This window comes from Balaenoptera musculus, chromosome X (assembly GCF_009873245.2).
Source record: "Balaenoptera musculus isolate JJ_BM4_2016_0621 chromosome X, mBalMus1.pri.v3, whole genome shotgun sequence".
Taxonomy (NCBI): domain Eukaryota; kingdom Metazoa; phylum Chordata; class Mammalia; order Artiodactyla; family Balaenopteridae; genus Balaenoptera; species Balaenoptera musculus.
The window spans coordinates 58,480,829-58,497,260 of record NC_045806.1 but is presented as its reverse complement, the minus strand read 5'-3'; the positions used below and the strand labels follow the sequence as shown (position 1 = coordinate 58,497,260).

The following is a 16,432-nucleotide window of genomic DNA, read 5'->3' as shown; positions in this document are numbered from 1 at the left end:
TTTTATGAAGCTAGTATTATCTTGATGCCAAAACCAGATGACAGTTGCACACAAAAACGAAAACTACAGACAAATATCCCTCATGAAAATAGAAGTAAAACTCCTCAACACAACATTAGTATTTAGAATTCAGTAAGAATTATACACCATTATCAAGTGGAGTCTATTCCAGAGATGCAAGACAGTTTCAATATCTGAAAATAAATCAATGCAATCCACCATATTAATAGACTAAAGAAGAACAATCACACAATTATATCAATCAATGCAGAAAAAGCACTTAACAAAATCCAACACCAATTATGATAAAAAGAAAAAAAAAACCCTCTCAGAAATAGGAAAAGAAAGGAATTTCCTCAACTTGAAAAAGAGCATCTACAAAACACTTACAGCTAACACTAAACTTAATGGTGAAAGATAATGCTTTCTTCCTCAGATTGGGAACAAGGCAAGAATGTCTGCCCTCACCACTCAAATTCAACATAATGCTGGAAGTTCTAGCCAGTACAATCGGGCAAGAAAAGGAAATAAAAGGCATACAGATTGAAAAGGAAGAAATAAAACTGTCCCTATTTGGAAATAATCTGACGGTATATGTAGAAAATCCCAAGGAACTACAAAACAGTTCCTAGAAGTAATACGTGAGTTTGGCAAGGTTGCAGGATACAAGATACGCATACAGAAATAAATCATATTTCTACATACCAGCAATGAACAAATGGATGCCAAAATTTAAAAATACAATACCATTTACAGTTTCTCAAAATAAAATGTTTAAGTGTAAATATAACAAGACACGTATAGGACTTGTATGCTCAAAACTACAAAATGCTGATGAAAGAATTCAAAGAGACCTAAATAAATTGAGAAATATACTGTGTTCATGGATTAGAAGACTCAACATAGTAAAGCTGTCAATTCTCCCCAAATTTATATACAGGTTTGGTGCAATTCCTATCAAAATTCCCAAAAAATCAACTTAAAATGCGTCACAAACTAACCTTATTTTGGTAATCATTTTGAAACATATATATGTGCACCAAATCATGTTGTACACCTTAAACTTACACAATATTATATGTCAATTATATTTCAATAAAGCTGAAAAAATGCATCACGAACTTAAATGTAAAATGTAAAACTATAAAATTTTTACAGAAAGGAAAATATTTGAAATCTAGAGCTAGGCATACAGGCTAGCTTTTATACATGACAATCAACAATGACATGAACAGATAATTCATTGAAAAGGATATATGAATGGCAAATAAGCACATGAAAAGATGTTCTATCACTTGCTATTAGGGACATGCAAATTAAAACCACAATAAGATACACTACGTACCTATCAGAATGGCTAAAAATTTTTTAAAATGACGGCACCAAATGTTGGAGAAGACGCCAAGAAACTGAATCCCTCATACATTGCTGATGGGAATGTAAAATGGTATGGCTATTCTGGAAAACAGTTTGGCAAGTTACTTTAAAAGCTAAACTTGCAACTACCATATGACCCAGCAATTGCACTCTTGGACATGTATCCCAGAGAAATGAAAACTTCTGTTCACATAAAAACCTGTTACATGATTGTTCATAGCAGCTTTATTTATAAGAGCCAAAAACTGGAAATAATCCATATGTCCTTCAACAGGCGAATGGATAAACTATTTGTGGTACATCCAAGCCATGGGAAACTACTCAGCAATTAAAAGAAACAGACCCCTGATACACACAACAACCTGGATGAATCTCCAGATAATTATATTGACTTAAAACCGAACAATCCCTAAAGGTTACATACTGGATGATTTTATTTACATAACATTATCAAAATGACCTAATTTTAGAAATGGAGAACAGATTAGCGGTTGCCAGGGGGTAAGGAGGAGGTGGGGGGTGGGGAGAAAACTGGGTGTAGCTATGAAAGGGCAACTTGAAGGATCCTTGTGGTGATGAAAATTTTCTGTATCTTGACTGTATCAGTGTTACTATCTTGCTGGTGATATTGTCCTATAGTTTTGCAAGAGGTTGCCATTGAGGAAAACTGGGTGAAGGGTATATGGGATCTATTATTTCTTAAACTGCGTGTGAATCTTTAATTACCTCAAAATGAAAAGTTTGATTGAAAAAGAATGAGTTAGATCCATGTGTCCTGACATGGTAAGGTTTCCAAGATACATTGTTAACTGAAAGAAAGCAAGTTACAGATCAGTATATACAGTGTAATACCATTTATTTTTAAATACCCACATACGACCAAACTATGTATACATAGAAAGAGATTGGGAAGAGAGCACTCTTTGCTGATAACAGTGGTTGTTACCTCTGGGGAGCAGACCAGGGGAGGGAAGAGGATTTTAACTGTAGCTGGACTGTTTGATTTTTTTCACAATGAGAATATCTTCATATACCACTTGTATAGTAAAAACATTATCCTGGACACAGCTACAGTATACTAGGAATTCAAACCTGTTTTGCTTGTCCTGATCTGACCTATCCCTGTTTCACCACCACTGTGGCCAGAGGGCCCAGCTCACATCCCCCTGCCCTTGAGCCTCAAGGAAGTGCCTCCTGGGCCCACCTTACTTGGAAACAGGCCCATTAGCACTACTATTGAGGTATGGAAGTACCACCTGGAAGGGCCAATGTCCCCATGACTGTGAATCTACCCACTGCTGCTGATTTAAAAACACACAAAGCTCAGCCCATGCTAATCAATGCAACAGCAGTTTCCATAAGGTTCGAGTTGACAAACTGTCATGCAAGTTTCAATGCTGAGGGCACCAAAGGCCTCCCCACCCTCTGACTTGAAATACGGCAGCAGCAGTCAAGCCTCTTTGGAGGAAACTGAGAGCAGCAGGCATGAATAGCAATTGAACACCTACCCCCAGCTGTGCCTGGCTGAGAGCAGACTCACCGTAGGGGGCCCTCTGAGAGTGCTTCATTCATTGACCAGATATTTATTGAGCACCTACTGTATACTATTCTAGGCAGTGATAACAGCAGTGAATCAAAGTCCCTGCCCTCATGGAACTCCCATTCTAGTGGGGGAGCAGATGATAGGCAAGATAAATAAATTATATGTTATGTGGTATTAAGTGCTATACGAAAACATAGCATGAAAGGATGTAAGGTGTTGGGTGCTGGGGGCTGAAATTTTAGAAATGGTGGCCAGAGAAGGCTTCACTGAGAAGGTAACATTTCAGTGGAGGGCTGGAGGAAGTGAGGGAGCCAGCTACAAAGCTATGCAGAGGTTGTGCACATTTTCCATTTGCCCCTCCAGATCTTGTCCACCCTTTTCCACCCAGCTTCGTGCCCTGGTAGGCTGACCTGTATAGACTGCATCGACAGGTTCCCTCGCCCTCTGGCTTCGGGTTAGGTTTGACCAATGGGAGGCACCTGCAAGGAGATCAGAAGGAAAGAGAAAGTGAGATTTTTTTCATCAGCTCTCGCTGTGCAGGTTCATCACGGGTTGGCTGCATCCCTCCACCAAAGACCACAATTCCTGTCAGGTGGCCTTCTCCATACAACAACCTTCCCCCAGTTCCCATAACCACTCTCTCCCAGGATCCTGACTGACACACTGGGGTAAAGCATTCCAGGCAGAAGGAAAAGCAGGCACAAAGCACGAATGTGCCTGGAAAGCTTAAAGAATGATCAGGAGACGAGTGTGGCTGGGATGAAGGAGGTGACGGAAGGATTTGTAGGAGATAATGTCAGGGAGGTAAGGGGGGTGGCAGATTCTGAGGGCCTCGCAGGCTACCCTAAAGACTTTTAATATGAATGAGATGGGGAACAATTAGAGGATGTTGAGCAAAAGACTGACATAGACTATGTTTTAACAGCATCATTTTAGGAGACTAGTGACAGGCAAGAGAGGATGATGGCTTGGACTAGGTGGTAGCAATGGAGGTGGTGAGACATGGTCGGATTTGAAATAGATCTTGAAGGTGATGCCGAAAAATCCTGTTCACTAAAATGACCAGAGCAAAAGCCCAAACCCAAGATCAGAGACTTGTCACCTCTTAACACTGCATATCACTGAAAATTCTGTTATTCCACAAGATTTCAGAAGGCCCTGCATGCAGCTCGATAATCCTAATCCATTACCACTTGTGCAGGACACACAACTCTAGGCCAAAGGCCCAGCCCCAAAGGTTCCCAGAGTGTACCTGACTCCAGAACAATTCCATAAAACTATCATCACAGGGCTTCCCTGGTGGTGCAGTGGTTGGGAGTCTGCCTGCCGGTGCAGGGGACACGGGTTCGAGCCCTGGTCTGGGGGTGTCCCACATGCCCCGGAGCGGCTGGGCCCGTGGGCTGCAACTGCTGGGCCTGCGCATCTGGAGCCTGTGCTCCGCAACGGGAGGGGCCGCGGAAGTGAGGGGCCCGCGCACCGCGATGGAGAGTGGCCCCCGCTCGCCGCGGCTAGGGAGAGCCCTCGTATGGAGGCGAAGACCCAACACAGCCAAAAAACAAAAACAAACAAAAAAAACTATCATCACAGACTTTCTAGCCAACCTACCCCACCCTAAAGCCACAACTCTATGGGGGCTGTGCTGCGTGCCATTTTGCCCCCGATTGGGTCCAGCCTCTGCCTCCACTGGCTCCTCCGTGAGTTGGCCTAACCATGTCACATCAGAATTCTGGGAAACACTGTCCACACCTGCCCTGTTCCTACCTCCTGTCCCCTGCTCACCATCACTCACAGGCTGGCAGCAGACGGATGGCATCCAGCAACCACTGAGCAGACAGGGATGGGTCCCAGAGATAGTCAGAACACAATGTGGGCAACATCTCAAAGGTACCATGATTTTGATAAGGATTTTAAATTTTGCCTGGCAGCCATCAACCAGATCACTGGCAGATCATCGGGAAGGAAGAGAAAATAGAAAACTCGGCTCCACAGGCTAAAAGCTCCCAGCCTGAAGTATCTTCTGGGAAGAAAAGCACCCTGGCATTTTTTGAGTGCACACTGTTGATGCTCAGGACAAGGCCTATTGCTTCATATTCGTGAACACCCAGCAAAGGCACCCAGCTGCAAACTGGAAAACAGCACATGATTCTGAGGACTCATTCCAGAGCCAGGAAAAACTGATGGTATTTTGTTTATGTTCAGAGAAATCAATCCAGAGATCAGCCCCACAGCCAAAGTCAGCAAGACCGGGGAGAAAATTGCTGCCAATCAGAGAGGGGATGAACTGCACTGGAATCCTGGATCCAGGACTTTGAAGCTATGTGCCCTTGGGTAAGATTCTTAACCCTCCAAGGACCTCAATTTTCTAACCTGTAAAATAGAGACGATACCTACCTCACAGAGTTGCATTAAGGATCAAAAGAGCTTGTGTGCGTAAAATGCGTCTGGTGTGGCCTCTGGGATACTAGCTGCTCACTACATGTTGTTTTTTTTCTCGTGTCCCCTTATCTTTGGCAAGAGCCAGGCCAGTGGTATGGTGCAACTATGGAGTTCCAGTGGCCCCTGGTGCCCTTAGGAAGATCTCTCTGAGGAATTCTCTGGCTCTTTTATGCCAATGCTGTTTTTTGCTCTTTACTAAATGGGCATCCTGGGCAGCTGGCATTTGATCCCAGCAGGACGTGATTCCATGCACAGCTGGTCACTGAAGGGCACTAATGCCTATTAATTAACTGTACATTCAGCTGACCTGCCTAGGCAGCTGCTTTCATTTCCAGAGTCCCAAATCTTTTCTTTCTTTTTTTTTTTTAAGAAGATGTCTTTTTAAAAAAAATTTATTTATTTATTTATTTATTTTTGGCTGTGTTGGGTCTTCGTTTCTGTGCGAGGGCTCTCTCTAGTTGTGGCAAGTGGGGGCCACTCTTCATCGCGGTGCGCAGGCCTCTCACTATCGCGGCGTCTCTTGTTGCGGAGCACAGGCTCCAGACGCGCAGGCTCAGTAGTTGTGGCTCACGGGCCTAGTTGCTCCGCGGCATGTGGGATCTTCCCAGACCAGGGCTCGAACCCGTGTCCCCTGCATTGGCAGGCAGACTCTCAACCACTGAGCCACCAGGGAAGCCTCCCAAATCTTTTCTTATTCCATTCCAGGTTATTTGAATTCCTATGTATGGAAGCTGTTGATGCAGACCCTGGCTCTCTCCTCTCCTCTTTCATCCTCTCAGCCTCTCCTCTCTTCTCCATTCAGCTCCTTCTGCCCGCCCACACCTTGGCTCTCCATCTTTCTCCTTCTCTCCCTTAGCTCTTTCACTAACCCTCATCCGAAGACAGTGCTTATGGAGAGAGCAGTTAAAAGTGGCTCAAGTGGATGCATGGTCAGGCTTGGGGGAAACCATTGTACTTTCTCTTTGCCCTGTCCTACCAGCCCATCCCCAAGCCCACTTTCCCGTCCCTTCACACTAGGCTGGGTAATGGGATGACAAAGCAAAACATGGCTGCTGCCCTCAGGGAACTCTCCGTCTAGTGGGAGAGACAGAAGCCCCACAGCTGGAGAGGGAGGTACAGAGATGGGAAAGTGTGCTTGCCTCTGAGGGGTGGGGGAAAGCTTTACAAAAGAGCGGAGGCTTGAACTCAGCCTTGAAGCCTGAATTTATTTTTCCAAATGGAGAGAGGGTCAAAGGGTATCCCAGGGGAGGAGGTGGCATCGATGAAAGAAGGACAGTGTGTGTTTGGCGCTCTGTGTGGCCAGATGGTAAGGTCTAGGAGATGAGCACCAACAATCCTTGAAGGAGAATCTGGAGCCAGCTTGCTGGGCAGCGTGACTGCAGGGGGTTAGGGTGTGAGGCTGGACCTGGTGAATGTTGGGAAGGGACGTGATGAAAGCCAGGTTTTAAGAAGATAATTCTGGAAGGCAGAGAGACCAGAAGAAAAACGGAGGCCAGTTAGGAGGCTGCTGCAATGGTCGTGGCATGAGCAGAGGCCCTGAACTAGGGTGCTGACCTTGGGAATGGAAACGAAGGGGCAGAGGTGCCCCCAGGGCCTACTTCTCTAGCTTCAGCCTCTGTTCTGAACTCATTCTTCACCTTTTCCCCGATACCTTCTCCCTTGATGATCTTAATGGATGCTGGGTCTCAACCCTAACTCCCACTTCAAAGTGGATTTATCCCAAATCTATATCTTGAGGTTGACTTCTAATGTACACATGGGATCAAATAGTGGCTGTTTTCTGAACATTCTCAAAATACCATCTCATCATCTCATCATGTTCAAAACTGCCATCAGGTTGCCTGCAGCTCAGCCCTAAGCCAGCCCGAGGGAACTGTGGACCTAGGCTACCTTACAGGCTTCTGGGGCCTGACTCAGCCATTGAAGGATTATTTTACACCTTTCTGCGACAAATTTGATTTCCCAGTTCTAAACCACCAATTCCATGTGGATTTGGAGGACTCAACACGTTCATACCTTGGGGATGGCCTTCCTTCCCTCATGTCCTGTCAAGTCCCTCAGCAGTGGCCCTCAGCCAGGGGTGGGTCCTCCCAGCCCCTGGAAGTATTTGGAAATGTGTAGAGGCATTTCTCGCTGTCACAATGACTCCAGGGTGCTAAGTGGGCCAGAAGTCAGGATGTTGAACATCCTGCAGTGCACAGGACCATCCCACACTGCAAAGAATCGTCTCACCCCAAGTGCCAATAGTACTCTCACTGAGAAACACTATGACCACAAGCTCAGTTGAGGGCAGGAATTCTGTCTATTTTGTTCTCTACTGTGTTCAGCAGAGTGCACAGCACATGAGGGTGTGCAATGAGTGTTTGTTAAATTAATAAATTGACTCATCCCTTCATATAAGCAACACCTACTGAGCATTGCCCTGGTGCTGGGGATAGAAAAACAAACAAGACTTGGGCACTGCCTTCGTCCCTTAGCCAGCCTTAGCTGGGAAGGGTAAAGATGATCCTGAGATGGAGGCTAAAAGTCAAGAACACGTCACCTTCGAGAATTACCACGGGGTCCCTTCCTAGCGAGCGGAACGTACTGCCAGTTAAATGATGAATTGAAATTCATTCATTCATTCAGTCAGCACTTGAATAGCACGTGAACTTTTCGAAGTACCTTCTCACACATGATCTTGCTGGAGTTGGCCTGGGAGGAGGGGAGGGTTGGGGCGGGGGCTGGAAACAGAGTGGAGGCCTGAGAGGTTCCTGCCCAGCTCGGGCTGGAACAGACAGGCCCAATCAGACAGTCTCCTGGGACTGGGGTGGGGGGGGTCTGGTGTAAATGGAAATGTGTGCCACATGGCCTGAATTGCAGAGGCCGGCCTCAGGCTCCCACAGCCCCCAAACACTTCCAGATGGATTTATTTATAACTCCCAAAGCAGAGGCAGCACTCCGTTCCTTTTCCTCACTCTCCTCCCCACTCCTGGAGCAAGGCTTGGCCGCCCCTTTCCACTCCGGAAACCAGCAGGAGATGGGAATGTGCTGTACTGCTCAGCCAGAGTTCATGGTCACTGCCTGTCCCCTAGGTGGCAACAGCAGCTCACTGTGTGGGTGCCGGCTAAGCTGGCCATACTCCTGCCCCCCCCACCCCCACCCCCCCCCACCTCCCGGCCTCTGTGGGCTCTCTGCTAAATGGGTGGTGTGAACCGGGCACGTTCACTCTGCTAAGTTTCTACTCCAGACTTGCCTCCAGTTTGTAAAGCCAGTCACACCCATTTCTTCTCATTCTCTGTCTCTGGTAGATTCTGAGCTCCCTCCCCTCCACCTTCTCCCATAGGATACTGCTTCTCACTGTACAGGCTGCCAGAGGCTTTGGACTCAGATGTTTTCCAAATCAGGAAACTGAAGCTCAGAGAGGTTGAGTGACTTGCCCAAGGTCACACAGCATGTTAACTAGCAGAGCCAGACATCTAAAGCCCTAAGCTCTGTCTCTGATGCTAGTGCCTCCTGGACCTCAAGTTTCCTCATGTGTGAAGTGGAACAAATGCGTGGCAGGTGGTCTGGTTGGAAGTGTGGGCTCTGGAACTGCTGTGTATCGAGTGTGTGCTGGTTCTGTCATTTACTGGCTGGATGACCTTCGATGAGTCATTCTTCCTCTCTGTAACTCAATTTCTTTATCTTTGAAAGATTAAAGAGAGAATGGACTGAAATGGTTTAGCACAGTGTCTGGCCCATAGTAAGCCCACAATAAATAATAACCAATATGATAGCTTATTGCTCAGTTGCATCATTAGAAAGCTCACAGCTCCCATCTCTTAAAATATGGACCAGGCCCCATATAAACATCGCCTCGTGACTCCTCACACTATACAGAAAGAAGTAAACTTGGGTTTGGAGAGATTAATGACTTGCCTAAGGCCACCCTTGTAGGAATAGAGGAGGGGCTTGAACCCGGTTCTAGGTGAGTCCAAGGTTACGGATTCCATGTTTCTTTTAGTCCTACAAACTCCTATAGAGTCTGAAGGATAAAAGCCCCCATATGAATCCTTTTCCCTGCCTCTCCCACCCGACCCCTGCCCTATCTTGCCTCCTTTAGGACTGGCCCGGGAGCTCCTTCTGTCTGAGCATTTCGGTGACCCTAAGCAGGGCCTGTGAGCACATTAGACCTAGAGGAACCTGGCGCTGAAGCCTTCCCACTTCCCCCCTCTCCTAGCCACAGCTGGAACTGGCGGTGGCTGGAGGGGGCAGGGTGGCAAAGAAGGCAGATGAAGCCTCCAGGGTCAAGCTTCTAGATGCACCCTGTTTCCTGTACAACCTCTTTGCCCTCAAAGTTACTCAGAACCAAAGTCTGGTGAACCCACCTCTCTGCCTCCAAGGGTCCAGACAAATTTTCCTGCAGCTGTTTAGCAACACATGACACCAGATTTCTGCCCCAGCGGGAGTCTACGGTATTCTCACATTCCTTTCTGCTTGCTGCTGCGCAATGAAACATGCATCATTTCTGCATGTTTTCCCATCCCACACCACACATCAGTGCCACCAGTGATGTCATGAAGGAACAGCACAATCTCTGTGCACATATGGGCAAGGAAATAAGCAGATGCTTCTCTCAGCTGAACGTGACTCACCAAAGGGGCTCCAAATGCCACGAACAATTAGGTTCAATCTAGCTGTATGTCCCTCAGCTTTTCAGTGAGCTGCCCAGGAAGCTCAGAATTCCTGATAGCCCAAGAATAAGTGCAGAGTTACTTCATAAATGCCCAGCACAGAAAGGACAGTTAATAACTGCTTAATCTCTATCCAAACAAAGTAACTCTCAAAGTTTGTGGACAAACATTACCAGAGAGTCCCAGGGGCAGCTCCTCTCTGCTTGCAGCATTGACGTTTAGGAAAGATTCCTCATCAAGCACAGGCATTGGCCCTTACCCCAGAAACTACCAGATCTCCAGCCCCAGCCCTATTACATAGGCTCTCTGAGCCTCGGTTTCCTCCTCTGTTGTTCTGAGGCATCTAGCATGTCAGGTACATGATACTTTCTCAACAGACAGTACATGTATAAAGCTTTACCTTGTAGTAAACATAAAGTTTTACACATTCTAGAGTCATCTGGAGGATGATTCAGGAAATTCTTTATTCTCTCAATACTTATTGAGCATCTACTAGGTACAGAGATGCATGGGAGAAACAAAATAAATTCAAAATAAAGTTTCTTTCCCCCAAGAGACTCTAATACAGCTGGACATTTAGGTAAGTGTGGAATATTTCAGAATTTCTGAATGCCTTGAGGAGCCAGGCAAGTACTATAAATGAGTGAAGGAGGCTGGAGTAATATAATAATAATAATAATAATAATAATAATAATAATAATAATAATAATAATAATAATAGGGAGTGGTGGGAACTGTGGCGAACTGGAGAGCAAGAGCTCCATCTAACAGGGAAGCCACCACCCCAATCCAGCTAACTACTAACCTGTGAGAATGCAGAGCCAGTATTACTAGACTTCTCTGTTTTTCAAAGAAGCCAGAAATCCAGATTGAATGGAAAGATTACTAATTGTGACTTGTTAACAAATAATTTAGAAAAGAAACAAACCACATGCAGACTAAACCAAACATATCTGTGGGCATTATTCGGCCCACCAGCCACCGGTTTATGACCTGTCCATTATGGTAGATGATACACTGTCAAAATAAGTGTTACTGACAATAAGTTCTGGAGGTGCTCAGAGGAGGACATGAGTCCCTTGGGCTGGTATAATCTGGAAAACTTTCCTCAAGGTGGTCAGATTCAGACCAGGCCCCAAAGTGTGGGTATGAATCTGATAGGCAGAAGGAAAGGGCACAAGGCTTTTGGCAAGGATAGATGGGGGAACCAAGAAGGCTGTAGTCAGAGCTCAGAGGTAGTGAAGGGGTGCATCTGGCTGTTATGAAGGCTTCCTGGGGGAACGGCAACCTCTGGCCTTTGGTTGGTCTCAGTGGATGAGGTTTCTTGTGACCAGAATCAGGAATCTCAGAGTGGATGAAACAAGGGAAGATGGGGAACTACTACTTAGAGGGTCTGATTCTGAAGAGCCAGTCAGAGAGTAATATTAACCACAGACAGACAGATGCCTCATCAGCAGGCATGGGGAAAGGCCATTTTAGTAAGTCCAAGGCCTTTTCTAGAATACAGCAATGTAAAAACCTGTGAGAAGCACAAATATATAATGCAGGATCCTGGCTGGTGACTAGAAACAGGTCCAGAAGGTGGGAATGGATAAACCACAGTACAATGAGACCTACCATGTAGGAAAGGGGGCTCTGGCCCCATACAAACACTGGAGAAAGGAAAAAATGAACAGGAGCTTTGAAAAAGCCAGCAATCCACAAAAATCCTGGAAACTATTTTAAAAACACTTTAGTAAGAGCCAAGGTAAAATATATGTCCAGGATTAAAAGCCCCAGGGATTAGAAACCATTCTCCCACAGGGCTCTCTGGCAGCTGGGATAGTAACTGAAGGAAAGAAGGCACTTTACCCCAAAGTGGAGGGCATGGAGACGTGTGGCATGCAGGTGTCAGGGAGAATAATATCGGCCTTCTATCAGATTATGTAACCACTAAAACAAGAGGCAAGGTGGTTAAGGGTCATAGAAAAAGCACAAGTGCGGCAGGCAAAATTATGGCCCCCCCAAAGATGTCCGTGTCCTAAATCACCAGAACCTGTGAATATGTTAGGTTAAGTAGCAAAGTTTGGAAATAAGGTTTGCAGATGGAATTAAGGTTGCTAATCAGCTGACCTCAAGATGGGGAGACTCTCTTGAATGTAGTAGGTGGGCATAATATAATCACAAAGTCCTTATAAAGTGAAAGAGGGGGGCAGGTGAGGCAGAGTTAGAGAAGGAGATGTGACAACAGAAGCAAGGTCAGAGAGATGGGATATGAGAAAGACTCAACCGGCCGTTACTGGTTTTGAAGATGGAGGAAGGGGACAAAAACCAAGGAATGCAGGCAGTGTCTAGAAGCTGGAAAAGGCAAGTAAACAGATCCTCCCCTAGAAGCGCCAGAGGGAATGCAGCCCTGCCAACACCTTGATTTTAGTCCAGTGAGACCCATTTCAGACGTCTAACCTCCAGAACTGTAAGACAATATATTTCTGTTGCTTTAAGCCACTAAATTTGTGGTAATTTGTTACAGGAGCAATAGGAAACTAATACAACTAGCTTTGAACTCAGATGTAGGGTTTAATCCTGACTCCACTATACAGCAATTACTTGACCTTGGTCCAGTCATTTAACCTCTCTGAGCCCTAATATCCTCATCTCATCCTCAGAAATGATGTCCATAATACTTACACTTCACAGAGTTGAGGTGAAGAGCAACTGAGATGATGAACATAAAAAAGCTAGCACAGCTTGGCAGAGAGAAGGTGCCCGGCAATGTTCTTTTCTTTCCATCAATGCATTTGATGAAATAGTAATTGATACCTAGGATGAATGGTGTTCTGGTAAATGTTTAACCACTGGCTTTTTAAAAAATGCGTGCATGTATATACATATATATATATATTTACTTATTATGTAAGAAGTAAAACACACAATTTATGAATAACAATGAAATAATACTCTATTGCAAATTCCATATAGCCAGTTGATTTTCATATAATGAGTTCATTAATTTTGCTGAACTCTTACATCCATAGCCATCCTACAGCTGAAAAAGAAGAGTGAGTGTAGTTCCTACATGAATGGTGGTTGATACTTTCATTTATGCTAATGAGTAAGAAGAAAGTGAAATGGTGAAGAAGTGTTGGAACTTGACAGATTCATCAATGATTCAAACAACTCCTTTGCTGAATCAGATAGTAGTTTCCATATACTGGAAGCATATTTCTTCAATTTTTGGGGTGTTATTCATGAAGATGGACATCATTTCTGAGAATGAGATGAGGATATCAGGGCTATAAATATGAAACGCTTTTAAGTTTAATGTACATTATTAACATTTTCTCCATCACTTTCTCAAGGCTAGAGTACAATGAACAAAACAAGAATCTTTCCCCTTATGTTGACATCTTACATCATTATAAAACGTGTCAAAACTGAGAAATTAACATTAATAACTAAAGTATAAAGCTTATTTGGATTTCACCGATTTTTCCACAAAAGTCTTCTCTCTGTTCTAGGATCCAATCCAGGATCCCATATTGCATTTATTCGGTCATTTATTTGGTAGAATATCCCTCATCTTGGCTTGTTTTCTGTTTTCTCTTATAATTTAATTTTTAACGATGCCTGTGTTTAATAATCGGCTCACAGATTTCCTAAATATTGAACAATTGGCTCTCATGAGCCACAAGCCCAAGCCAGCTCTAGCACACCACTACCTAGGAAGCTCTAAGCAAAACCGACAAACAATTCATTTGTTTTTTCCATCAATTCCACTAATATTTATTGAGCGCCCTCTAGGGGCTAGTGCTGGGGGTGTGGAGATAACGGAAACGTGCAGTCCTTGCCACTGAGAAAATTACAGGTTAGGGGGCGTGGCTGAGCAGTAGCAGATAGCACCCCTAGAGAAAGCAGGGCTATGATGGGAGGAAATAGGATGTGCTGGAGCACTCAGAGGTGGGAGGGACCAACCCTGCCTGGGGAGGTCAAGGAAAGCTTCACAAAAGAAGTAAAGGATGAGCAAGAGCTCCCCAGGTGGGATGCAAGGAGATAAGACGACTGTGTGAGCTGAGTCTTTTTTTTTTTAATACATTTATTTATTTTCGGCTGCGTTGGGTCTTTGTTGGTGCAAGCAGGCTTTCTCTAGTTGCAGTGAGCCGGGGCTGCTCTTCGTTGCGGCGTGCGGGCTTCTCATTGCAGTGGCTTCTCTCGCTGCAGAGAACGGGCTCTAGGCGCGTGGGCTTCAGTAGTTGTGGCACGCGGGCTCAGTAGTTGTGGCTCACGGGCTTAGTTGCTCCGTAGCATATGGGATCTTCCCGGACCTCGGCTCGAACCGCACTGGCAGGCAGATTCTTTTTTTTTTTTTTTTTTTTTTTTAAATTTTATAGCTACTTTTATTTTTATTTATTTATTTATTTTTGGCTGTGCTGGGTCTTCGGTTCGTGCGAGGGCTTTCTCCAGTTGCGGCAAGCGGGGGCCACTCTTCATCGCGGTGCACGGGCCTTTCACCATCGCGGCCCCTCCCGTTGCGGGGCACAGGCTCCAGACGCGCAGGCTCAGCAGCTGTGGCTCACGGGCCCAGCCGCTCCACGGCATGTGGGATCTTCCCAGACCAGGGCTCGAACCCGTGTCCCCTGCATTAGCAGGCAGATTCTCAACCACTGCGCCACCAGGGAAGCCCGGCAGGCAGATTCTTAACCACTGTGCCACCAGGGAAGTCTGTGAGCTGAGTCTTGATGTGTGAGTGAGAATGAGCCAGTCATTTGAGGAAGCAGAAGGAAAGCAGTCACCATTTATTCTTTCATTCTATAAGCATTTATTAGGCATCAATTCTGTACCAGACTCTGGAGATGCCCAAACATGTAATGAATAAGGGCATTCAAGTGTGACAAGGGTTGTGATGGTGGAGACGGTGCCTGGGCTGTCTTGAAGATGAGGTGGTGTGTGCACATGTGAAGGTGGTACCATGAAGGAGCATGGACATAAGGGCACTGGCCAGACATCTCCTCCTCGGGAGTGCAGAAGAACCTAAGAGGAAGCTCTCAGGCTTCTACCATCACTTCACCTAATGCAACCAACAGCTTTTGCCAGAGGATGACTAATGCCAGAACCTTTCAATGCAGGTACAATATGTTCACAGCCCCCTCTTTCCAGCCCCTCACACCCAGAGCCCCGTGTACAGGCCTCTGGGAGCTACACTTAGCAACTGACTCCTGACTTGGGCAGATGGCATATAAATGGTCTTGGGATGAGGTAGTGTTGACCAACTCAAGGCAAGGGCTCTTGACCTGAGATCAAGAACCCCCAGAAGAGCTCCTATGTCCCTTTCTCAACCCCCCTAGAGATATCCCTCAGCCACTCTCTACATCATTATACTGCTTTATTTTCTTCATAGCATTTATTACTATCTGAAATTAAGTCTTGCTTTGGCCTGTCTCCTCCCGCTAGAATCTCAGCTCCTCAAACATAGAATCCTTGTCTGTCTTGTCATCAATATATCCCCAGCTCACAGCTCAGGGTCTGGCGCATGGCGGGTATTCATGAAATATTTGTGGAATGGACAAGTGAACGAATGAATGGGTGGATGGATGCTATTATTCAGATTTGAGGGTTGCATTCCTAATCCTCTGTGGCCCAAACTATTTCCCTCAATTTAAAATCCGTTGCCTGTCTTTGGTGCTGTGAACTAAAATGTTGCCTGGACGTTGCAGCCATCAAGCCACCACATTACAGCTGCCCCTAAGGAAACTCAGGATAGAAACAGGATGCCCGCCGTCTAGCAGTCAACTGCTGCAGCCACCCCCGACGGTGTACCCTGAGGAGACTCAGGATGAGAAAGCACAGGATACTGGCCCCAGATAACTGAGGTGCATATCAAAGGAATGATTTCAGTGAGCCCAGACTCTTGCATCTTCCCATACATAGAAAAGCGCTAAATTCCTTAACTTGAGATATCTGGTTTTCTTTTATTAACAGTAATCTTTTGATGTTCCGACTACCTGGTCTTCTGTTGCAAAAACTCCTGTATATCCTGGCTCACCCCCTTGGCTCTTAGGAACAGTTTCTCAGCGTTATCTGAGATGCTGTGCCCCAGGCTAGAAGTCCTCAGAATGTCTGCCGAATAAAACATAACCCTCAACTTTTAGGTTGTGTATTTTTTTCCAGTCAACAGTGCCTTGACTCTGAACTTGAACCTTACATGGAGGAAGAAAACTGACATGCATGAAATTCAGAATGCTGCTCTTGGAATTGTTGTGAGAATGTGAAAGATAATGACAACTAATATTTGTTGTGTTTACTAAGTGCCAGTTCCCATTCCAAGCACTTCATATGTATTCAATAAATATTTGTTGAGTTTCTACCAGGCGCCAGGCACTGTTTAGGCCTTAGGGATATAGCAGTGAATAAAAGACAAAATAATCTCTGCTTTTAGGGACCTTAA

At 45.4% G+C, this 16,432-nt stretch overlaps 1 protein-coding gene across 2 annotated transcripts in view; it reads right to left on the bottom strand.

Annotated features, from left to right (window-relative positions):
* NHSL2 (NHS like 2) overlaps positions 1-16,432 on the bottom strand; it is a 271,747-nt gene that overhangs the window by 148,840 nt on the left and 106,475 nt on the right. Inside the window, exon 2 of one of the 2 annotated variants that reach the window (XM_036839725.1) lies at positions 3,331-3,399. The exons of the other annotated variant lie outside the window; for it this stretch is intronic. Coding sequence (XP_036695620.1) covers positions 3,331-3,399 — 69 coding nt within the window. The remainder of the gene's footprint in view (positions 1-3,330; positions 3,400-16,432) is intronic. 2 annotated transcript variants of the gene reach the window in all.